General features: G+C 43.6%; 1 protein-coding gene across 5 annotated transcripts in view; it reads left to right on the forward strand.

Moving 5' to 3' along the window:
• Positions 1-24,293, forward strand: part of tpcn2 (two pore segment channel 2) — a 55,949-nt gene that overhangs the window by 19,792 nt on the left and 11,864 nt on the right. For 4 of the 5 annotated variants that reach the window (XM_068046534.1, XM_068046532.1, XM_068046535.1 and 1 more), the window contains 9 exons: positions 639-704; positions 1,579-1,643; positions 6,161-6,264; positions 7,048-7,132; positions 8,658-8,744; positions 14,370-14,489; positions 16,032-16,091; positions 16,231-16,359; positions 18,009-18,058. In XM_068046534.1, coding sequence (XP_067902635.1) covers positions 639-704; positions 1,579-1,643; positions 6,161-6,264; positions 7,048-7,132; positions 8,658-8,744; positions 14,370-14,489; positions 16,032-16,091; positions 16,231-16,359; positions 18,009-18,058 — 766 coding nt within the window. The remainder of the gene's footprint in view (positions 1-638; positions 705-1,578; positions 1,644-6,160; positions 6,265-7,047; positions 7,133-8,657; positions 8,745-14,369; positions 14,490-16,031; positions 16,092-16,230; positions 16,360-18,008; positions 18,059-24,293) is intronic. The other variant, XM_068046533.1, reaches the window with a different exon arrangement.

Raw genomic sequence — 24,293 nt, forward strand, 5'->3', positions numbered from 1 at the left:
AAACTTCTACCATGACCGTTTGCTTGCTGCAATGTGCTTTCTGTCTCCCCCTGCCCCCCAGGTCAGCTCCTAAAAATGGCAGTGATACTGGGCTCTGGTTTGTGATAACATATTTGAGTGAACCTGGACACTAAGCATCAGCACAGTACATGACTGTGTAAGGAGGGATGGATATCCTTACTCAGCATTCCAGACAATCACTGCATGTGATGAAGAAGGAAAACGTGACCACCTCCTTCCCAGTCCTCGGATGCTAAACCCAGTTCCAAATTTATTTGCTCCCATTATTTAACAATAATGGACCGTAGATTGTGTGCTTGAGACTTTCCTGGTCTGTAGGGCGCAGTACTGTATCACTGCACATTGCCCTTGGACTCAGTAGGCAAAGGATTGTGTGCATTTACTAACAGAAGGTACAGTTTCTGTGTAAGAAGCTCAGTAATGCTAGTTCTTTACGGGTGCTCTCGAACTCAAGGTTAAGTATAAATTTTTTATCCAATATATTTGACTAAAATAGTGTTCATTTTTCTTTTACTTCAGTCACCAATCTCATCCTTAAATCATTTTAAAGTTTCCTTTTCTATACACTGGTTATCTTGCACTTATTAAAGTATAACATTTTCCTTTTCTTCCGACAGTGATGATCCCAGCCTATTCAAGAAATCGAGCCTATTCTGTGTTCTTCATTGCCTTTAGTCTTATTGGTAAGAAATCTGCTTTGTCTTTGTGCAATCTTTATATTTAAATACAAATGCATCTTCCACACCAGCTTTGTGTTCAGGTCAAAAGTCTGAACAAAAGAAGTTCTTTGTATCTGGCCAGTGCTGCATATCAGTTGACCTGAGCCTACTCGTTACACCTGAGTGAATGAAGGAGACCTGTCTTTTTCGTTAGCAGTTCCACTTGTCTGGGAGTAGATTGTACTACTCAGTGGATGGGTTAACGTCACCAGAAACCTGTGTGGATTCAAACTGTACCCTTTTCTTTCCACCATTGTTTGTTGATAGAGCCATAAGTACCTTGGTCCCACTATCTGAAATTCATTCCTTTTTTTAAAAAACCTTTTGCGCTTCCCGTTTCCCAACCTTCCTTTTTTTTAAAAACAGATCTCTTTGCCCAAGTGTTTTCTTTTACACCTATTTGTGAAGCAGTTTGGTTATTGATCTGAAACATGCTGTGTAAACACAAGTAGTTGGGTTTGATTCTGTGCTTATAGCTTTTCTAAGCATTAAGATAACATAATCTCTTTCTGCATTGAGACATGGGTTTAGATATTTGAACTTTAGAACAGTATTTGAGTCTTTGCTTACTACTGCAATTGACTGCAAATTGTTTAAGGGCTTGGAGTCTTAGCAAGATAAATTTATTGTGATACTCATGATGTGGGCAATTCACAGTGGACTCGGCAAAATATAATTGTGAAATAATCCTGTTGTACTAATATGTAAAGCTGCTAGTTTTTTAAAAAAAAAGCTACAGATAGCAGCTACCAAGTTTCAAATTAAGTGGAGAAACTAAGTTTTTTTTTTAAAATCTAGTCTTTCATGTAACTGAATATGCTTAATTTTTGTCTTTCAGGGACATACTTGTTAATGAATTTACTGACAGCTATTATATACAACCAATTTCGTGGATATTTACTTGTAAGTAATTTTATTTTTGAGCAATTCTTTTTAATACCAATTGAAGTGGTTTTAACTGAATTTTCACAGACATGTCCACAGGTTTGTGTTTGATTTTATTGCATTCCTGTAATGAAGCACCAAGTCCATAATTTGATCTATTCTGGCCATTCACTTTGAACATTCTGAATCCAGGAATCGGAACAAAAACTGGGGTGCACAGTAAGTGGAGGGATATTACTTCAATCACTGGTTGATTTGTTTCCTATCCATTGTATCTCTTTATTTCTTTTCTTTTTATTCATCCCCATAGAATGTGGGCATCGCTGACTAGGCCAGCATTTTTATTGCCCATCCCTAATTGCCCTTGAGGAACTGAGTGGCTTGCTGGGCCATTTCAGAGGGCATTTAAAAGTCAACCACATTGCTGTGGGTCTGGAGTCACAAGTAGGCCAGACCAGGGTAAGGATGGCAGATTTCCTTCCCCTTAAGAAATTAGTGAACCAGATGAGGTTTTACAACAATCGACAATGGTTTCATGGTCACCATTTGACTTTTAATTCCAGATTTTATGTTTTTTATTAATTGAATTCTAATTTTGCCATCTGCCGTGGTGAGGTTCGAAACCTTGTCCCCCAGAGCATTAGCCTGGGCCTCTGGATTACTAGTCCAATGGCATTACCACTACACCACTGCCTCCCCTGTTATGTATTTATAATGTACATCAATATATTCATAAGGGTTCTTTGGGGGAAAGTTACATTTTTATACATGTACATAAGGCATTTTCTAGTGAGAAATGTGCTTGAAGTTATACCAGTGCTTATATGGTCTTGCCTTTTTTAGTTAAAGCAATGGTGAATTATCTGAGAAAATTTGCAGGGCTATAGGGAAAAGGCAGGGAGTGGGACTAACTGAGTAGCTCATAGAAAGCCGTCATGGACACCACAAGCCAAATGGCCCCCTTCTGTGCTGTAACCATTCTGTGAGTGAAGGTGTGACTAAGTGCTTGAAGAAATTGTTTTTTTTTAGATTGATTAGATTTTTTGTTTGATTATAATGGGGTGATAAAGGAGAGAGAATTGCAGTGTGTTAAAATGACTCCATGCCCTGTTTTGGTAATTGGACTTGGATACTGGATTATATTGTCCCTCCATATGATGCCGCAGTCTTCAAATGTCTGTTCTTTTGCTTTTTTTCTTAAGCAAAGTAATTGTACTGTTGATTATATAAAACTTCCATTTAACTCTTCAATTAGCCAAAATTCTAAAAGATTGCAACTCCTAATACAAAGTCGGCGCGGGGTGGCACAGTGGCGCAGTGGTTAGCACCGTAGCCTGACAGCTCCAGCGACCCGGGTTCAATTCTGGGTACTGCCTGTGTGGAGTTTGTAAGTTCTCCCTGTGTCTGCGTGGGTTTCCTCCGGGTGCTCCGGTTTCCTCCCACATGCCAAAGACTTGCAGGTTGATAGGTTAATTGGCCATTATAAATTGCCCCGAGTATAGGTAGGTGGTAGGGAAATATAGGGACAGGTGGGGATGTGGTAGGAATGTGGAATTAGTAGGATTAGTATAAATGGGTGGTTGATGGTCGGCACAGACTCGGTGGGCCAAAGGGCCTGTTTCAGTGCTGTATCTCTAAACTAAAAATACTTTTTATCAATTTTTTTAACGTAAACAATCTCCTGGCTATCTTAAACTGTCCTGCTTGATGTTTCTGCTGCTGCTTCCCATGAGATACTTCAGCTGTTCAGAACAGTTTCCTTTAAACTATCGGGAAGAAAAAGGATTATCTTTGAATACCTGACTCCTCAAATTCAAAAAGTGACACTTGTTCATTTTGTATTCAACCAAATCTCAAAAGCTGTATATCATTTGGAAATTGAGATTTTTTTTTTTGGGGCTCCCTCTTTTTAAAAAAAACTTACTGTGGAGACTTCAGTGCTGTATTAGAATAAACCTGGTATAAAATTCCCAAAGCAAAGTGATTCTGAGACATTTACCAAATCAAGATGGAAAGTATACATCATTTTCTCTGCATTTATCTAGCACAGTGGTTTTCGAACTTTTTAATTTTTATTATTTATTTTATTTTATTTCGAGAAACAGCACTGAAACAGGCCCTTCGGCCCACCGATTCTGCGCCGACCAACCATCACCCATTATACTAATCCTACATTAATCCCATATATCCTGCCACATCCCCCACTATCTACCTACACTAGGGGCAATTTACCTATCAGCCTGCAAGTCTTTGGCTGTGGGAGGAAACTGGAGCACCCGGCAGAAACCCACGCGGTCACTGGGAGAACTTGCAAACTCCGCACAGGCAGTACCCAGAACTGAACCCAGGTCGCATGATCTGTGAGGCTGCGGTGCTAACCACTGCGCCACTGTGCCGCCCCGAGGTTTGAAGAACCTCTTTTCAAATGGATTGGTAACACCTCCCCATTTAAAATATAAAACTCCTTGTACATTTTATATTTCTGAATGTAAAGTCTCAGTTCCCTGTTAAAGGGACTTGCATAAAATTCTACCAGCAATGTCAGATTTTAATGAACATTGTGTCTGGTAATATAAATTTTTTTTTTTAAATCTTCAGCTGAATGGTACCTGTACTAGTTCAGCAACGTGCCTTTTGAATACGTCGCTGCACAGTTCCTCCCTGTTCTTCCTGGACTGGCATTAGGCTCCTGTTGGGAAGCACCTAGCATGATGTCTGGTGTAAGGCTCCACCACCTGCCTACTCGGTGTTTCAGGATTTCTTCTCTTCCTCTCTCACTCTTGCATTAACAGGCTGGTCTGCGCTGGAATATTGCTGACATGCTACCTGGTGTGTGGCATTGGGACACCATCAGTAACTGGGACTGTGACTTTAGTCCTGGTCCTGTCACAGGCCCAGCTGCCATGCTCACACTGATGGTCTGCTTGATCATCATCCAGGCCTCTGAACAAGGCTGCCTTGATGGCTTCTTCCTACCCTCTCCCAGCCCTGTAAATCCATTCTCTGTCTCTTGGGCCTCTTGCCCCCATCTTGGGATTCTCAGTCAATCCACGGCCCCGTTTTTTAAAAAATCCGACGCCTCCTCGGCCCCAGTGCGCTCCCGGTGATCACCTTACCGGTGTCTAGCTCTGTGAGTGCATCAAGCTCCTGCATCTGGTATTGAACTCTTAAGCAGAAGAAAGAACTCAAAATTACAGTCAATGGCGCATGCCCGGCTTGCACCATCGCAGTAATGGGTCCTGTTCATGTTCTGTTGTGGACTCCCGGAAAGTGTCTACAGTTTGAGAACCATTGACCTAATGTATTGTGCATATTTGCTAAATATGGTTCTTGCTTTGTGGGACAGTCTGCTGTTGATTTCAAGATGTTTACATCACCAAGATTTGACTTCAGCAACGTGATGATGTAAAACTGAAAAACAATTGTGAATTAAGAATAGACTGGATTCTGATCTTCAAATACTATCCATTTGTAAGCTCTCCAGCCTGAAAAATCCATCATTCACTCCACCAGCATGAACTGCTTCAGGTCTGGGGTGGTCCAGATGTTTAGTTTAGTTTAGAGATACAGCACTGAAACGGGCCCTTCAGCCCACCGAGACTGTGCTGACCATCAACCACCCATTTATACTAATCCTACACTAATTCCATATTTCTACCACATCCCCACCTGTCCCTATATTTCCCTACCACCTACCTATACTAGGGGAAATTTATAATGGCCAATTAACCTATCAACCTGCAAGTCTTTGGCATGTGGGAGGAAACCCACGCAGACACATTTTGATTGAGCATGCTGTCTGTATAGTAATATCAGGTACTGGGGTTTCAGATGTGATTTGCCTCCTGGAATTGAGCTCTGGGCCAGAGTAGTCCTGGCAGAACCTAAATTCAGCACTGATGAGTTAAGTGCCATTTAATAGCATTGTTGACGACTCCTTCCATCACCTTTTGTGTGTATTTAAGGTTTCTATTTGGCAAGTTTTCAAGGGTAATGGAATTACTGTGTAACAATGAGGAAAAAGCCAATTGGCCCATCCCATGTATTGCTTGTGCAGATTGTATACAATCTATGACATTGCTTCACCTGTTTAAACATCCTGAGGGAGATTTCTGCATAAATATTACTACTTTCTTAAAGATGAAAAAACTAAAGCATGGAAGGTACTTGGTGTTCCAACGATTTTAAAAATGAGTAGGGATTTCAGTGTGTGTATATTGTACAGAATATAGAGAAAACTTCCAGTAGGAGTCATCTCAAAAGGGCAAACAAAAACAAAGTGGAAATCTGAAACAAAATCAAACTTCCAGTAATGTTCCGGTCAGGCAGTATCTGTGGCGAAGGAAATCTCCCAGCTTGCCTTGGCTCAATATGCCTACCATAAAGCTGAATGAAGGTTCAGTAGCTTTTCTTTTGCAAAACTAGCATGGAAGTGGAGTAACTCTAGGGGAAAGTTAACAGACAAATTCTCCCAATGCATTTTCTACAATATTAAGTACATATGCAAAAAACAGTACATTATATAATTTTCGTAGAGTTCAATTCAGACATCTATCATCCGAAGATGCTTGGGAATTCGAGGAGCATTCGAGGTGCTTTGCTGTGAGCGTCCAACCAAATCTGGAAGAAGTGGTTCTCTGTAAGATTATCCTTTAAATACTTTTTGTTTTAAGGGAATATTTGAGTTCGTAGTGTTTTAAAGAGCTTGCAAGGGAACATGTTTGAAACCTATCCCACGATGTTTAAAATTTTTTCCATTGTTGAAAGCGTTTAAATTATTCTGGATGTCATGAACTATATATGTTTCATGACACGGATGCTGACTTGTCAGCGAGGTGAAGGTTACCGAATATTTTTTGACATTTTGAGATATCGGGGTTGTTGTATAACCGACAGCACCTGATCTTTGCAAGTGTCTGGAAGGGACATAGGGCTGGAGGAGGTTGGCTTTTGCCCAAACATTTCCAATTTAAAGTCTTCCATCTTTGTTTAAACCTTTTCATGGGCACAACTCCCTTTTTTCTGTCCGTCACCCTTCTTCTCTCTTTTTTCCCCCCCCTTCCCCCCCCCCCCCCACAATATCACCAACAGTCAGTGTAGAGTAGGAAGGACAGAGGGTGAGTGGGCCTTTTGAATGGGATAGGATATGGGCAGCAGAGATTTGAATAAGGAAATTTGAGTGACTGATGGAATGTATTGCCAGGAGTGTATTGGAATGACTGACTGACTGAGTCTGGAGGTGTCCGAAGACATAGATGAGGATTTCAGCAGATGGGCTGAAGGTGGGGCCAAAAGTGGGCATGTTGAAGGTTATAATAGGTGGTCTTTGAGAGCATTGTGGGATTTGAAACTGAGCATTTCTGTGCTGTTGTAGGGATGGAAACAAATGTTGGTGGCTATAATGTCTTTTTTTTTAAATCAGTAGAGTGACTGTAAGCACCAACACAGTGCTGCAAGTCCTGCAGAAGGTAAAAATGGCTTCAGCGCACAAGCAAGAAATTATTAAGGTGAATAAGCTTTATTCTTTGAAGAACTGAAATTTCCTTGACTAATGTACATATGTTAAAGACTTTTTTAAAAAAAATCTGAAATCACTATCAGCTTTCACATGTACGCTGACAGCAGTCAACTCTCCCTCACCACTGCCTCTCTCGGCCCCTCCAATGCCTCAATTTTTCATGCTGCTTGTCTGACATCTAGTACTAGTTGAGCAGAAATTTTCCCCCAATTAAATATCGAGTAGATTTAGCCATTGTTTTCGGACCTCGTTACTGCCACACTCCCTCTCCCTGGCAACTGGCTGAATTAGACTTTTCACAACCTTGGTCACCTATTTGACTCCAAGAAGAGCTGATAACCACACATCTGCACCATCACTAAGACTGCCTATTTTCATGTCTAACATTACCCGACTCTACCTCAAGTGCTGCCAAAACCCTCATCCATGCCTTTCTTATCTCCTAGATTGTGCTTTTCAGCACAGACACGATAGGCTGAATGGCCTCTTTCTGTGCCATAATTTTCTATGGTTTTTCCAACAGACTCCTGGCTGAACTCTCATTATGCCCACATACTGTGCTCGTGTCCTTACTTGCACCAAGTTCCGTTCACCCATTATACCTGTCTGTGCTGACCTACATTGGCTCCTGGACAAACAACACATTGTGTGTGTGTTTAAAAAAAAAAAATTAATTCTCATCCTTATTTTCAAACTTCACCATGGCTTCTTTCTCCTCCAGCCCCATGCCCCTCATATCTGTCCTCATTTTAATTCTGGCTTCTAGAGCATCCTGATTTTAATCACACCATGGTGGGCAGCCATGCCTTCAGCTGTCAAGGCCCGAGGCTCTGGAATTTCCTTCCTAAACATCTGTGCCTCTCTACCTTGCTTTCCTCCATTTTAATACGATCCTTTTAAAACTTACCTTTTTCAGTCACCACCTAATATTTCCTTACATGACTCCATGCCAGAATTTGTTTATGCTCCAGTGAATCACCTTGGGGTATTTTACTAAATTTTAGAGGTACTAATGTGGTAAGGAAGAGAAGCATTAAAATGAAATTCTCTATTTCCTTAAGTGATCAGAAAGATTATCTAAATGTTCTTTATAGTGCTCACCTGAAGTGAAATTTAAAGCTCTGTCTCTGGTTCTTTTCCCTGTTGCTCCATAACTGAGTCGACTAACCTTGCTGAAAGTGTGCATGTTGGAAGAGGACAGGTTTCATCATGGAGCAGAGAGTGGCTTCAACCCCCAACCTAACAACTCCTAATGTTTGCCTGAGAATTGATGAAACTTGCTGTCAAAGGAATGACTGGCATGATGTAGCAAGGACCTCTGTCTGTGACCATTGGAGTACTGTGCCTTGAACTATAGGTGTTCAAAAGTGGCTATGGAATTTTAAAGTAACTTTGTTCTTTAAAATATCTTTTGCAACTTATTTCAATTGACCAAATTTTCCAAGTTTTGCAAACAGTACTTGTATTCAGTTTTTTTTTGTTTCAAAAAACCCCACTGAAATTTGTTTTTTCAGCAAGCAAAGGCATTCACTCATGACTGTGTTACAGCAGAGCAATTTCGAGCCCTCTTTGATGAATTGCACAAGGAGACTATGAAAGAGGTATGTGAATAAACGGAATTTAGTTAATTTTGGATACATATTTAGATTTGACTGATTTCAGTGCCAGGGCGAGGAATTCTAATCCAATTCCTTATGTGTATTCATGCGTTTAAGTCCATTTTGTGCCATTTTTCCTGATGGTGACCAAAATCCATTATTGTATAAAATGTTGGCACTTTGTTGTACTGCAGTGATTAAGACAAATTTCTTTGGATGCTTTTTTTTGGAAGTAATCTTCATCTTCCATTTTCTACGCTGCCATAAAATTAGTTGGTATTCTTCAACTGCATGTATTGGTAGTTTTGAGAAATAGAGTTGATAATTGCTCCAAAGTGAGTTTGGGAATAAAATCACAATGACATTTGCAGCAGGAACCATTTGGACCATCATTCCTATGCTAACTTTCAAAATTAGTCACTTAATTGCTAGCTATATAATTATTTCTTTTAAAAAAAGAAGTGGATTTTTTTTTTAAAAAAGAGGTTATGGATTCTGCTACCATTATTTTGATGGAGCATTCCGATAGAGCATGGCTACCTGACCCAAACCCGACGGAATCTGACGACACATGTCTGGTTCGGGTCGGGTCGCTCTTCCGGGTCCGGCATTAGGGCGTTTCCGACCTGGCCCGACCCAAGCCCGATCACCATCTCTGGTACATGGCTCCAATCTTAATGTACATTTTGGACTTGAAAGGTTGTTTGGTTAGAGTTTTTTTTTTAAGCTTGTGCAGATAAGCAACAGAGTGACAAACGGAAGCTAGGTTAACTGATGGTCGGGCGTGGGAAAAAATGAAAGCAGTCGGGCTGGGTCGGGTTTAATTTGCAGACCCGATCCGCCCTTTACATTCCATGTGCTAACAACCTTGTGCAACACTTTATTTAAAAAAAAAAATCACCTTCCTTGCCACCTTTTGGGGGAGTGGGGGGGTGGTGCGGGAGGGGTCTTAAATTCACACCCTCCTGTTCCCAAACCACTGACCAGTGGAATTTGTTTTCCCTGATCTATTTAATTAAAATTTCATGGTTTTGAGCATTTTTTATTGGCTTTCCCCTTGCCTTTCTTCTAATAGTCCACCAGTCACAGAGGAAGCATGGATGAGATGGTGCAGTCAAGTCCCAATTAAGAAGGGTAATTGACAAAGTAATTTGCAACAATCTTCAGCCAGGAGTGCTGAGTGGATGATCCATCTGTGCCCCCTCTTGAAGTCCCCAGCATCACTGATGCCAGTCTTCAGCCAATTTGATTCACTCTGGGTGATATCAAGAAATGTCTGAAGGCACTGGATACTGCAAAGGCTACGGGCCAAGACAATATGGGCCTGCCGCAATAGTACTGAAGACCAGTGCTCCAGAACTTGCTCCACCCCTAGCCAAGTTATTCCAGCACCGCTGCAACACTGGTACCTACCCGGCAATGTGGAAAATTGCCTGGGTATGTCCTGTACACAAAAAGCAGGACAAGTCCAACCTGGCCAATTACCGCCCCATCAGTCTGCTGTCAATCATGAGTAAAGTGATAGAAGGTAGAGGCCTGCTTTAGGTTGGGAAAAAGAACCTGACCTAGTTTTGGCCTGAGCCCGACCCGAGCCCGACCCAAACCTGCCACTACTCGACCCGACCATCCCTTTACTTACCTTCCTGACACCGAAGCTGCAAGAAGTTGCAGTGCATGCACAATAACGTCATAGTGACGGCAGTCGCTCTGCGCAGACTCTGTTTCATCCTGGACTGCCAGGTCAAGTTTTTTTTTTTTTTTTGCTTTTTTTTTCCCAGCAGAGCACTTACCATGTGTGCCTGACCTGACCTGAACCCGACACGTGTTGGGTCCCGTCAGGTAGCAGGCCTCTAATGGAAGGTGCTATCAAGCAGCACTTGCTTAGCCATTCCAGAATTTTGACCCAGTGACAGTGAAGGAATGGCAATATAATTTCAAGTCAGGATGGTGTGGGGTGTGGAGGGGAACTTGCAGATTATTGCGTTGCCATGCATCTGCTGCCCTTGTCCTTCTAGGTGGTAGAGGTCGTGGGTTTGCAAGGTACTGTCTCAGGAGTTTTGGTGCATTACTGCAGCACATCTTGTAGATGGTCCACACTGCTGGAGGGAGTGAATGTTTGTGGATGGGTTGCCAATCAAGCGGGCTGCTTTGTCCTGGATGGTGTTGAGCTTCTTGAGTGTTGTTGGAGTTGCACCCATCCAGGCAAGTGGAGAGTATCCATCATACTCCTGACTTGTGCCTTGTCGATGGTGGATAGGCTTTGGGGAGTCAGGAGGTGAGTTACTCACTGCAGGATTCCTAGCCTCTGACCTGCTGTTGTAACCACGGGATTTATGTGGCTACTCCAGTTCAGTTTCTGGTCAATGGTAACCCCCAGTATGTTGATAGTGGGGGATTCAGCGATGGTAATGCCATTGATCATCAAGGGGAAATGGTTAGATTCTCTCTTGTTGGAGATGGTCATTGCCTGGCACTTGTGTGGTGCGAATGTTACTTGTCACTTGTCAGCCCAGGCCTGGATATTGTCCAGGTCTTGCTGCATTTCTACACGGACTGCTTCAGTATCTGAGTCGTCACAAATGGTGCTGAACATCGTGCAATCGTCAGCAAAAATCCCCACTTCTGACCTTATGATTGAAGGAAGGTCATTGATGAAGCAGCTGAAGATGGTTGGGCCTAGGACACTATCCTGAGGAAATCCTGCAGTGATGTCCTGTAGCTGAGCTGATTGATCTCCAACAAATGCAACCATTTCCTTTGTGCTAAGTACGACTCCAACCAGCGGAGAGTTTTCCCTCTGATTCCCATTGACTCCGGTTGTTGACAGGGCAATTATTGACCATGCTGGTCCTCCCTTCCTAACAGCACTGTGGGTGTACCTACCCCACATGAACTGCAGCGGTTGAAGAAGGCAGCTCACCACCACTTTCTCAAAGACAATTAGGGATGGGAAATAAATGCTGGCCTAGCCAGTGACGCTCGCATCCCATGACTTTTTTAAAGGAAAAATGACCGGCCTTATTTAGGGAGATCAGCTGGACGGTGTCTTTGTGTTCCCAGTTTAATGAGTCAAGAAAACATTGAAATCTGTTCACCAGTTGTCTACGGGAGGGGGAGGAGTTGTACATGATTCCCATCAGTTTCCTGTTGTATTCTCCAGAAGCAAATCTGTGCTTGATCAGTTTAAAATTTTTCTGATTTTTAAAGATTGGTCTCTCCTTATTTGGTGGGTGATAGTTTAGATTTGTAAAGATATTTTTCTGTCCCCTCAATTTTACAGGTCACAAAAATTGTTCATCCATCACCCTGGTGCTTGCATGCCCTGAATCCTTGTGCCCCCTATTCTGATTCTCTTGTTTTAAATTGCAGCATGGCTTCACATCCACTTATCTTTTTTTTTAGCCCTGCAAACTCCACCCTTTTGACCACTCTTCCTGTAGCTGCTTGTGCCCCACCATTGGCAGCTATGCCTTTGCCTGCCTGGGTTAAACTTTTGGTCACCCCACCTTTATTTCTACACACTATTTCTCAATATGTTTCTAATGAAGCATGTTGGAACTTTTTTCTCTTAAAATTAGTATTCAGTATGCACTATTAATCGTCAAATGTTCCTAGGTTTATCTTTGGGTTTCTGCAATATACTGTATATTCCAACTTAATTTGTTAATTTCATAAATTTGTTCCATATGTTGACACTTTGTTTGAGGGACGATGATGTATTTTTGGCTAATTTAACTTTAGTTCCTTAATGTGTTTAGGAAATTCCTTTATTCCTTCACTGCGTTAGTGTTGAATTGTTCTCCCTTCCCATCACCACTTAGTGGTGAATTGCTTTGCATGCAGTTAATGAAGGAATTATCTTTTGGCTTGGAATTTGCAGTCAGCAGAAAAGGGACGGTACTCATTGCTGACCTTGCCCAAATAAAGCTGGCCCCAAAGATTTATTGAGCTGTAGAGTGTAGATTTGCCCCTTTTCCAACAACCATTTCAGTTTGGCACCTTTTTGTTATAGGAAATCTGTGGCATCCAGGAACAGGACAGGCAGGCTGTTTAAATCATTGTACAGAAAGCAAAATTCACGAGGTGCAACGTGAATATCTGAACAAAAGCTTAATTGCAGTTTAATTTTTTATAAATGCTCTTCTGAGGGAATAGGGCTGGAGAGATTATGACTTAGTATGTCATTTTTAAAAATTCCATTTACCGTTATTGAACAAAGTCTAAATTCTTTGATTTTTACAAGAACAGCATGTAAATCATCAAAATCCACAGTAAATCAGTGACTTCGAAATGATTCAATTTCTGAATTCTGCAACATTGCAGCCTGTGGAAGAGTAGAGCAACACTGACAGCAACTTCCAGATTTCCATGTTTAACTGCACATGTCTATGGTTGCAATCAGCTGTGCACAGTAATAATGAGCACTGATTCGTCTCCCTACTGATTACTACCCAAATTCAGGGCCATTGTTTCAATTCCATGGGTTTATAAAGATCACGGCCCTTGCTTTTTCTGATCTGTGACTCCAGCTCACACCAAAGGTGATTGACTCTTGACTTTCCTCTAAAGTGGCCTTATCATTCCTCTAAGATTGTATCTGTTCAAGCCAACCCAACACCAGTTGCTCAGGCCAGCTAGAGTTGAGCATTAAATTGCTGGCCTCGCCAGCAGTACCCTCATCTTCTGACTTTTTTTAAAAAAAAAGTCACATTGAAAGACACATTTGATGTGTCTGGTAATGTCCTAGGAATGTAATTTTATTATTATTAGCATGTTATCAGAGTACTTGATAAAATCAGTCTTTTAATGACTTCTGAGGAAATATATTGAATGTAATAAGATTAACCTTTCGAAGTTCTCTTTTTTTTTTTTAAAAAGTGCTTTAATTTTTGAAGCATTTAGATTTTTACAATCAGGATTATGAATTAAGCAGATACAGTAATTCCTCATTTAGCACAGTAGATACGTTCTTTAAGTGTGGTTAAGCAAAATCAATTTCCCAATAAATAATGGAAAAGGTGTGGGTTGAGAAGTTAGAGGTATCACATGCAACTTAATTTTTTAAAATAAAGCAACAAAATTTCACTAACAGGAGATGGTGGTTGTTTGTAGTGGTGGGTGGGCTCGAGGGGCAAGTGTTGGAATTATTTAGGGGGAGGTGGGGGGGGTGGCGAGTCGAAGGTGTAGGGTCATCAGGGTTGTCAACTGAAGTTGGAACCATAAGGGGCTGTGCATCTTCTCCTTTTGGAAGTTGAAGGCTGAGGAACATCAAGATTGTCACTTGAGGATGCCTTTTTATGGTGTGATTTCAATGGATGGCACAGAGCAGGGTAAATCACAGTTTTTGGCAGGATCTGTACAATTGCACACAATAAAAATGGCGGGACAAAGAATTGAGATGAGGATATGCGGCGTACTGTATCCTTCTGCATGTAGACCCACAATTCCCATCCTGTGTAGAAAGATACTTAACTAGTTCATCATTGACTGCTCAGAAACCACATTATAACAGGCGCATTGTGCGAATTGTTCCCTAATAGAAAAACTGTTATAGCAAACGTGTTTTGTGAAAGTGAATTAAGTGAGAAATTAGTCTATCAAAAATATGTAAAATGTGTTTCCTTTCAGTACCCACCAAAACCAGCATATCAATCACTATTCCTGCAAAAGCTCCAGACTCTGTTCAGCCATCGATTTGTAGATTATGTTGGGAACCTGATGGTTGCAGTGCACTTGACTTGCATTTTTGTAAGTAGCCATCTTTTACTTTCATGAAAAACTCATGATTTGATTATAGGGTATCTGAAATAAAGTGTTTTGGACGTTATAAACAAATGCCCTTTATCAGGATGACCACAGAATTGACTGGAAGGTTGGTGTCCTCAGCTGCTTGTGGTACCTCGCCTTGTTGACAAAAGGGAGAAATGTGTAAAGCCAAGATTGAAATTTTGAAATTCGAGTGTAGACTCCGGTCTATGTCACAAACTGGATTATTTTAACAACTCGTGAAGGAAATTTGTCGAGCATTCCTTTGTCAGTCAATGTGAAAGGTGCAACACGTATGTGTGTTTTGGAAGCTATGAACAAAATTTGGCTCCCATTGTGATTAAACGGTCTTGTAATTTTTTTTTCAATTTCTGCATGTTTGTGTAAGTCAGTGAACTTAAATTTCATCCCTAGCAGCCAGAACATTTAAAAATTTGTTTTTCAGTCTCTCTCATGGTGTTTCATGTGGGCAGTGAAGACCAAACTGAAGTTGGAGTAATTGGAACAAGGCATGCAAATGTAATAAAGTCCCTATTTCAGTGCTGCATTCGGTCGTTATTCTTGGATTTCCATTAGAAAATCATATGCCTACTTTTATAATGGAAACTTCTTATGTGAATTTGTCATGCTGTAATTTCACCCTCTTGCTGGTGGTGCTGCAGTGTCTCTACAGGGTGATGGATGCAGTTACAACATGACAAGTCTTGTATAATGGGTTCTCAACTAGGAGGTCTGGCACCAATAAACTGCAGGGTTAAAAAATAAACTAATGTAAAAGTGGAATCAAGTTGAGCAAACTGCTAGCTTTGGCTCCAACCTGTATCTCTGTTTGCCTCCTCCTGAATGTATGTGTGACTGCGGCAGTTGCCCACTGTGCGCAGGGCCCCTCTAACTGAGAAGGGAGAGGTGGCAGTTGCCGAGCGCAGATTCCCTGAATCCAGTTCTCCTCCTCTTGCCACTCCCCCTAGATATTTTGTTTCCTCCTTTTTTCTACCCCCCCCCCCCCCATTCTGCCAGTGCCACACTGCGTGCATGGTGGTGGTCATCGTGTTTTTTTTATCCCCACCCCCAGCTAATTGGGGCAGTTTCTCTTCTATTCCTCACCATCCCCCACTCGCTCCGACGACTCTTTCTACCAAATGTGACCAGTGGCAACTGTCTCCTACAATTAATGAAATAGCGGCTCCTCTTGCTCACCCCTATATTGGCTCAATTTCAGTTTTTTCTTTTGTCCCGTTGCAGTCAAATGAAGAAGGGGCAAGAAAATGAGTGGCAACTGCAAACAGGAAAAGAGCTACTGGAGTCAGTGAATTGATGTGGCTTCGTGGAGTAAGAGGAGCAGGATATGTCAACAATAGAAAACTATTCGGATTGACCCTTAATTGCTAATGAAACAGAAGCAGAATGGTTGAGAACTCTTGTATAAAATATGGGTATAGGAACTTATGGAAGATGGTGATGGGAAATATGAGTAATGCAAAGTGTTTTTTCTTGTATCTCAATGTAGTTTGAATTATTTAACAGATTGCTCTGGTACGTGATGCAGAGACACCCATTTCTGAACGCGATGGGTTCTTTTCTGGGGTAAGTCTAGTTTTGATTTTAAGAGACAATTGCTCTATTTGGAAAACGAGCAGTTCTTTTTATTTTGGTGTGTTTATTTTTAATAGCTGTAATGATGGGGGAATAAATCTGTTTCCTTTTGCTCTTCTTGGTTTTGCAGATTGTGAATGGTACCTTTGTCCTGTACTATCTATTGGAAATGGCATTGAAGATCTTTGCTTTAGGAATTAAGGGTTATTGTTCATATAAAAGCAACCTATTTGATGGACTTCTAACTCTAATATTATTGGTAAGTATGCAGATTTATCTTTGTTGTAGTCAAAATGTATTTATCGCCCTGTTTCTTTCTTTCTTTCTCTCCTTCTCTCCTTCTCTCTCCTTCTCTCTTCTCTCTCCTCTCTCTTTCTCTCTCCTCTCTCTTTTCTCTCTCCTCCCTCTTTCTCTCTCCTCTCTCTTTCTCTCTCCTCTCTCTTTCTCTCTCCTCTCTCTTTCTCTCTCTCTCTCCTCTTCTTCTCTCTCTTCTCTCTCTTCTTTCCTCTCTCCTCATCCTCTCTTTCTTTCTCTCTCCTCTTCTCTTTCTTTCTCTCTCTCCTCTCTTCTTTCTTTCTCTCTCCTCTTCTCTTTCTTTCTCTCTCCTCTCTCTCTTTCTTCTCGTCTCCTCTCTCTTTCTTTCTCTCTCCTCTCTCTTTCTTTCTCTCTCCTCTCTCTCTTCTCTCTCTCTCTCCTCTCTCTTCTCTCTCTCTTTCTCTCCTCCCTCTCTCTCTTCATCTCTCGTCTTTCTCTCTCTCTTTCTCTTCTCTCTTTCTCTCTCTCTTCTCTCTCTCTCTCTTTCTCTCTCTCTTTCTCTCTCTCCTTTCTCTCTCTTCTTTCTCTCTCTCTCTTTCTCTCTCTCTTTTCTCTCTCTCTTTCTCTTCTCTCGTCTTCTCTCCGACTTCCTCTCTCTCTTTCTCCTCTCTCTTTCTCTCTCTCTTTCTCTTCTAATCTTTTCTCTCTTTCTTCTCCTCTCTTCTTTCTCTCGTCTCTTCTCTCTCTCTTTCTCTCTCTCTTTCTCTCTCTCGTCTCTTCTCATCGTCTCTTTCTCATCTCTCTCTTCTCTCTCTCTCTTTCTCTCTCTCTTTCTCTCTCTCTTTCTCTCTTCTTTCTCTCTCTCTTTCTCTCTCTCTCTTTCCTCTCTCTCTTTCTCTCTCTCTTTCTCTTCTCTTCTCTCTCTCTTTCTCTCTCTCTTTCTCTCTCTCTTCTCTCCTCTCTTTCTCTCTTCTCTTTCTCTCTCTCTTCTCTTTCTCTTCTCTCTCTCTCTCTTTCCTCTTTCTCTTCTCTCTTTCTCATTCTCTTTCTCTTTCTCTTTCTCATTCTCTTCTCTTTCTCTCTCTCTCTCTCTTTCTCTCTCTCTCTCTCTCTCAATGGATAGAAGCCATAAACCTCGTGTCTTCGTTTAACAGAGCAAGAGGACAGGTTTCACATCATTTCACTCAAACTGAGTCTGTTTTATATTGAAAAACAGTCTGGTCGCAATGTCTTACCTACAATTTGCTAGTTTTACTTCATTGCTTTGAGAAAATCGAATTGTCATGGCAATTTGTTGCACAGCATGAAGCCAGAAGTTCTAAATACGTGGGAGGAAAATCTGCATCTGCTAATGATATAATGATGGGTCATTTACAATGCCAACCCCTGCGACTTTGCAATGCTTGATGGGGGATCAGTGATCAGCAAGTCTTCGCATCCTCAAAATATGCTTTGTCTGGCTTGGAGGATGGGCTGAAGAACTGATCAGGCTTTTCGCAGCTTATGTTGTACTGCTATGTTTGCTATCGAGAGCTATGTGAAAGGGACATGGTATAACTAGCCAAACTGGAAGTGATTTTTTTTTTTTGGTAAATGCTGAATACCTTTTATTTTTGAGCAGAAACTAATTTTAAAATCTTTTTCTCTCTTTAGATTTTGCAACTATCATCTCTTGTACAATATGGCCTCCCTCATCCAGGATGGTATGTTTTTGACTCTGATACTTTCACCTTGTTTTAAGTCGGTTATTTTACAAATAAAAGAGACCAAGTGACAATGTTTCAGAAAATGTACATAATATGCAATCTCTGCTTGCAGAAAATTTGCTGGACACTTTGAGCGTCTTCGATCACAATTTTAGAAAATTGAGCTATTGATGTAGTTTATTGAACTTGTCAAATTTGAAAATCTCCAGGAGATTAGAGGGTGCTGTACTATTTTCATGGTTATTTTTACTATGAAAAGTCAGTTTTCCACTTCACATTGATATCTTCCTGTTCTAATTGTCTTCTCATTTCATGCAATTAGAAAATAGTTCAGAATAAGATTTTGAAGGTGAATTGTTAACTGTTTATAATTTTCACCTTTTTTAAAGACTGAACTATTTTAAAATGTTGCTTTAAAAATGACCAAATGTCATCTCCTCCTAAATTGTATCCATTGTTAACTTGTTGCAAACAGCTACCCATCAGGCTCTTATTCTCTGGAATGCTGAAAGGAAATGCATTGCTAAAAAAAAAACGAAATTTGGAACTTGGTGAGAGACAGTTTGCTTGTTAGTTGGGTAGGTTTTCCACCAGGATGATTGAAATGTGGGACTTGATTTCTTTAGGCCCCGCCAGAGGTGGAGGTGACGTGGAGAAAGAGGATGAATATGCTGGTTTTGGCTGAGATGCCAGTTCATACTTACCTGGCAGGGGAGAAACCATGATCAGTGGCCTTTGATCCTGTCCTGGGTACTTTTTGAGCAAAATGGCTAGAACCAATTCTAGAGCTTCAGGCCAGGGAGTGTTCAACACCGTTTGGGTGGGTGTGAAGGATAAGGATGGAGGTGCACCGGTTGACCGTACCTCCTCCTCCAAGAGAACCCTCATTAATTGCTGCGGATTCCAAGCTACGGATATCTTTTGCCTGCAGCACTTCCCCAGCAGTGGATATTTCGACGTGACGTTTAAGAACGTGGCGGGATGCATCAAATTCCGGAAGGTGTTCAAGGAGAGGGGAAACCGGGCACCGCTGTCCATCCTCACAGTGGAGCCACTCTTCACGCTGCCGTCACAGCATGACTGGGTGGTGACAGTCCACCTCTACAATTCCCATGTTCCTGTCGTGGATGTACTCTCCTTCCTAGCAAGGTATGTCAAGGCAGCAGCACTGATGCCAGGGTCCCGTTTGGGATTTGGACAAGTAAGCGGCGGGTCAAGGTGACCTTGAAGGTCGATGTCAATGGAGCCATCACCCATCCTCCCTCCAAGCTTCGCTATTAGGGGAAGTCGAGGCTTCTTAGTCTATGCAGGGCAGCCCAGAGTTTGTCGCACCTGTGGCAAATCCAGTTACGTGGCTGGAACTGCAGTACAGTCGTCTGCAAGAACTGCAGGAAGGAAGGCCATCAGACCAAGGACTGTAAACAGCATAAGTGTTGCAACGTGTGCGGTGAGGCAGGCCACCTCTACAGAACCTGCCCCAAACGTTGCCTCAGTTATGCTCAGGCGGCAAGGTCCAAGGAAAGGCCGGGAGAAGGAACAACGAATGCGTCTGGTGCTGGGAAGGAGACGAGCAACCCTTTCCGCAGCAAGGAAAGCCTACCTGAGGAAGAAAGGGGAGGCAGCTGAAACCAGCAACCCAACACCTTCCCTGTGCCCAGAAACCCCTCCTCTACAGACAGAATCAATGGAGGAGGAGGCAACTGATGGACAAATACGTCAGTGGCAAGTGGGACAAAAGGAAACCACAAAGAAAAATCTGCCTAAAGCGGAACAGGTCACCACCCAAACCAGTGGCAAGAGGATGCTACCATCTGAGACAGACTACAGCAGCTCCTCATCACTGGATGAGGAAGTGTCGGAACGACGGCAACCTACCAAAAGAAGCGGCAGAACTCAAGGAGCTGGACAGTAAAGCCTCCCAGTCCCCGGGCACTGAAAGTTTTGATGGGCCCAGCGCACCCAAAACGCCAAACCTAGCGACATGCCCAGCGCATCCCAGCTCCGGGACACCGAGAGCAACGACACACCTGGCGCGCTCCAGCTCTGGGAAATGGGAGCAGTGATGTTTTCGAGGAGGGAAACAACAGCAGAGGACAGCCCAATCCTTTCTGCCTACAAGGCAAATGGTTGAGGTGGTGGTCCCTTGGGCTATCGATCTGGTCAGGGGGAAATGATTCCCGTTCCTCCGGCCTGGGTATTCTGCTGCGGGGAGGTAACTTCATCTCCGAAGTTAAGGAGGTGGTGGGCGGTCACCTTCTCGTAGCAGATGTAATGTACAACAATGCTCCGCTCTGGTTGATCAATGTGTACGCCCTGGTTCAATGCAGCGAGCGGCTGACCGTCTTCCAGCAGCTCCCACTGCTGCTGGCAACGCCAAGCAGGTCATTCTAGGCGCGGTGACTTCAACTGCATCATTAACGCAGCTGGACGATCCGGCAGTGACCACAGCAAATTGGATGCTACGTCCAGATTCCTGATAGAAACAGTAAAAGATGCCAAACTGCACTACGTTTTCAGAAAACCTGCAGACAGAGCGCCCGTGTAGATACACATGGTCAAGATCAGACGGGTCTGCCTGGATTGACTTCCTGTTTGTGTCCCGTGCTGTCACAGTCAGATCCACCGACGTCAAGCTGGTGTTCTTGTCCGACCACTGCCTCTTACTGGCTGACTGTCACTTGCAGGATGACCAGCGGACTGGCGGGGGACATGGAAGCTGCAATGCTACACTGCTGACCCCAGACAACGTTGAGGAACTCAAAAGGGATTATAAAGGTTGGAGAACCATGAAACCCCTCTTTGAGTCTCCACTCACTGGTGGGAGGCGATCAAGGAGAAAATCAAGAGATTCTTTATCCTCAAAGGTGTTCAGAGGGCGAGAGAGAGACAGAGGGAAACGTCCCGACTCCAGAAAAGTATGCAAAATCTGCTCCGGCTGCTCCTCGATGGGGGTCGAGGTCAAGGAGGACCTCCATGAGGTGAAGAGCCAGCAGGCCTCGCTCTTTGCTATGGAGGCCTCCAAGGTCATCATCTGGTCCAGAGTCCGCTCCATTGAGCAGGATGAGACGTGCTTGTGTTACTACTTCCAAAAGGTAGAGAGAGAGAGCTCTGTGATCAGCAGCCTGAAGGAAGAGGATGGCTCGGTAACCTCTTCGCAGCCCGACATAATAAGGATCAGCAAATCCTTTTTTGCTGGGCTGTACGACGCGAAGCCCACAGACAGCAGAGCCTCCCAGTCCTTCCTGTCATCTATCAGAGGTCTTAGATGACAGCATGAGGGAGCGACTGGACAAGCCCGCTAAACCTGGACGAGCTGACAAAGGCTGTCAAGTCCTTCGAGACGAGTAAAACTCCTGGAAGCAATGGCTTATCGGTTGAGTTGTATTCGGCTTTTTGGGACTGAGTTGGCCCAGACCTGCTGGAAGTATACGAGAGTATGCTCCTGGCCGGCAGCATGTCAGAATCCATGAGGAAAAGCATCTTCGCTCTCATCTACAAATGGAAGGGGGAGAGGGCAGAAATCAGAAATTGGCGCCCCGTCTCACTGCTTAATGTTGACTACAAGATTCTGTCCAAAGTCATAGCCAGTCAAGTCTGCTCTGGAGTTGGTGATTCACCCTGACCAGACCTGCACTGTACCCGGCAGGAAGTTCTCTGATAGTCTCGCGCTACTCAGGGATATAATCGTCTATGTACGGGACAGGGGTTGGACACTTGCCTCCTCAGCCTGGACCAGGAGAAGGCTTTCGACAGGATATCGCACACTTGCATGATGGGCGTGCTTTCCAAAATGGGGTTTGGGGAGGGAATCTGCAATTGGATTAAACTGCTCTGCACAAACATCAGTAGCGCAGTCTCAATCAATGGGTGGGAATCAGAAAGTTTCCCGATCCAATTTGGAGTCAGACAGGGCTGTCCTCTCTCCCCGGTCTTGTTTGTTTGCTGTATTGAACCCTTTGCTGAGTCTATTAGGAAGGATGCGAGCATAAGGGGGGGGTGGGGGGGTGACAATTACAGGCAGTGGAGGCACTCCGGTTAAAACCTCCCTGTACGTGGATGACGTCACCGTTTTCTGCTCTGATACGCTGTCCATTCGCAGACTGAGCATCTGCGACCAGTTCGAACTGGCCTCGGGAGCCAAAGTTAGCCACGTCAAGAGCGAGGCCGTGTTCTTTGGGAACTGGGTTGATCGATCCTTTGTCCTCTTCACCGTCAGGTCAGACTAACTGAAGGTGTTGGGGATATGGTTTGGAAGGGCTGGGGCGTGCACCAAAACCTGGAGGGAGCGAGTAGCCAGGGTACATCATAAACTGAGCATGTGGGAACAGCGATCACTTTCCATTGTGGGTAAGAACCTGGTCATCAGATGTGAGGCGCTCACGTTGTTCCTGTACATGGTGCTGTACAGGGCGGCGCAGTGGTTAGCACCGTAGCCTCACAGCTCCAATTCTGGGTACTGCCTGTGCGGAGTTTGCAAGTTCTCCCTGTGACTGCATGGGTTTTCGCCGGGTGCTCCGGTTTCCTCCCACAGCCAAAGACTTGTGGGTTGATAGGTAAATTGGCCATTGTAAATTGCCCCTAGTGTAGGTAGGTGGTAGGGAATATGGGATTACTGCAGGGTTAGTATAAATGGGTGGTTGTTGGTCGGCACAGACTCGGTGGGCTGAAGGGCCTGTTTCAGTGCTGTATCTCTAAATATAAAAAATAAAATATAGGTCTGGCCCATAGCCCACTCCTGCGCTGTGGCGGTCACCCGAGCCATTTTCTGCTTCATATGGGGATCCAAAATGGACCGGGTCTGGAGGGACATGAGTTTCAAACCTCTTGATAAGGGCGGGAAAAATGTACCCAATGTCGCCAAGTGTCACTACGTGCTTGGGTTCTATCTGTCCCCAGTGTTGTGAAGGATGGGCCTGGTCACATTGCGGCAGAATGCTCCATCCAGTTGGATGGTGCCATACCACCTATCCTTCGTGGAAAAGTTTCTGCGGAAAAACATCTTTGACCACTAATCCATCAGGCAGTGGCCTGCACTGAATGTCCTCAAGTCCCGACGGAAAAAGGAGATGGTGGGTCCAGTTGGATGGTACCCCGAGCAGGCTGCCAAAGTCATTTGGCGGAATGCCTCATCACCAGAACTTTCAAACAAGCACCAAGATGTAGCTTGGCTGGTGGTGAGAAGATCTCCCTGTCCGATCCTTCCTGCACGCCCAGAGTGTCTCATCATTCACACCGTGCCCTCAAGGTGGCTGTGGTGGGGAAGAGATGGTTGCTCACCTCCTTCTGGAATGTGTCTTTGCAAAGCAGGTGTGGAAAGAGATGCAGTGGTTTTTGTCAAGGTTCATCCCAAGCAGCTCTGTAACACAGGAGTCTGTGCTCTACGGGGTGTTCTCAGGGACTATCAATTCGGTGAAAGACGCCCTTTGGTCTGCCCGAAACTTGCTGGTCTTCCAGTGCAAAGAGTCGTCCATGAATGTTACAGACTGGCACATTCCAAAGTCCAGGACTACGTGCTGAGGGACGCACTAAAGCTTGGGGCAGCCGCAGCAAAGGCTCAATGGGGAAAGACCACTGTGTAAGGTCCCCACCAAGCTGAACTGAGGGGCTGGATCCATAGAAAACCCCTCTGGCTGTATCCAGAAAATATTTGCTGCAAAAAGTGCATGGCAGTTAAAATGAAATAGAAGGGTTGTGACGCAACTCACTCCTGTATTGAAGGAAACTGATCTCCTTTGCACTCTTAATATTGTTGTCTAAGTACTGTTTTGTAATGTGTATTTTTTTTTTACTGTTTTTTACGAATAAAGTATATTTTGGAAATATAAAAAAAAAAGCCAGTTCACTGGCACCATCTGCCCCCAGGCCATTTTTGCAGTGGGGTGGTAGAGTGTCCGCACGGGGCTACCTGCCCGTACATGGCGGGTAGCTGACCCAGCTCATTTAAGAAATAAAAACAAGAAATGCCGGAAATACTCAGCAGGTCAGGCAGCATCTGTGGAGAGAGAAGCTGAGTTAATGTTTCAGGTCAGTGACCCTTCATCAGAACAAGAACCAGCTCGTTAAGAGCCCATTGAAGCCGAATGGAAAATTCCAGCCCGCTTCAAATTCCCATGGGTGGCGTGGTAGCTACTTGGAGACTTACTTCAGCAGCAGCAGCAGCAGCCTAAGTCTGGAGGTGGTGGCCAGCGGTCTCAGCAAGCCTAGAAACCGCGCCTGGGTGCTAAAGACGCCA

The sequence above is a fragment of the Heterodontus francisci genome, chromosome 14 (genome assembly GCF_036365525.1).
Source record: "Heterodontus francisci isolate sHetFra1 chromosome 14, sHetFra1.hap1, whole genome shotgun sequence".
Classification (NCBI taxonomy): domain Eukaryota; kingdom Metazoa; phylum Chordata; class Chondrichthyes; order Heterodontiformes; family Heterodontidae; genus Heterodontus; species Heterodontus francisci.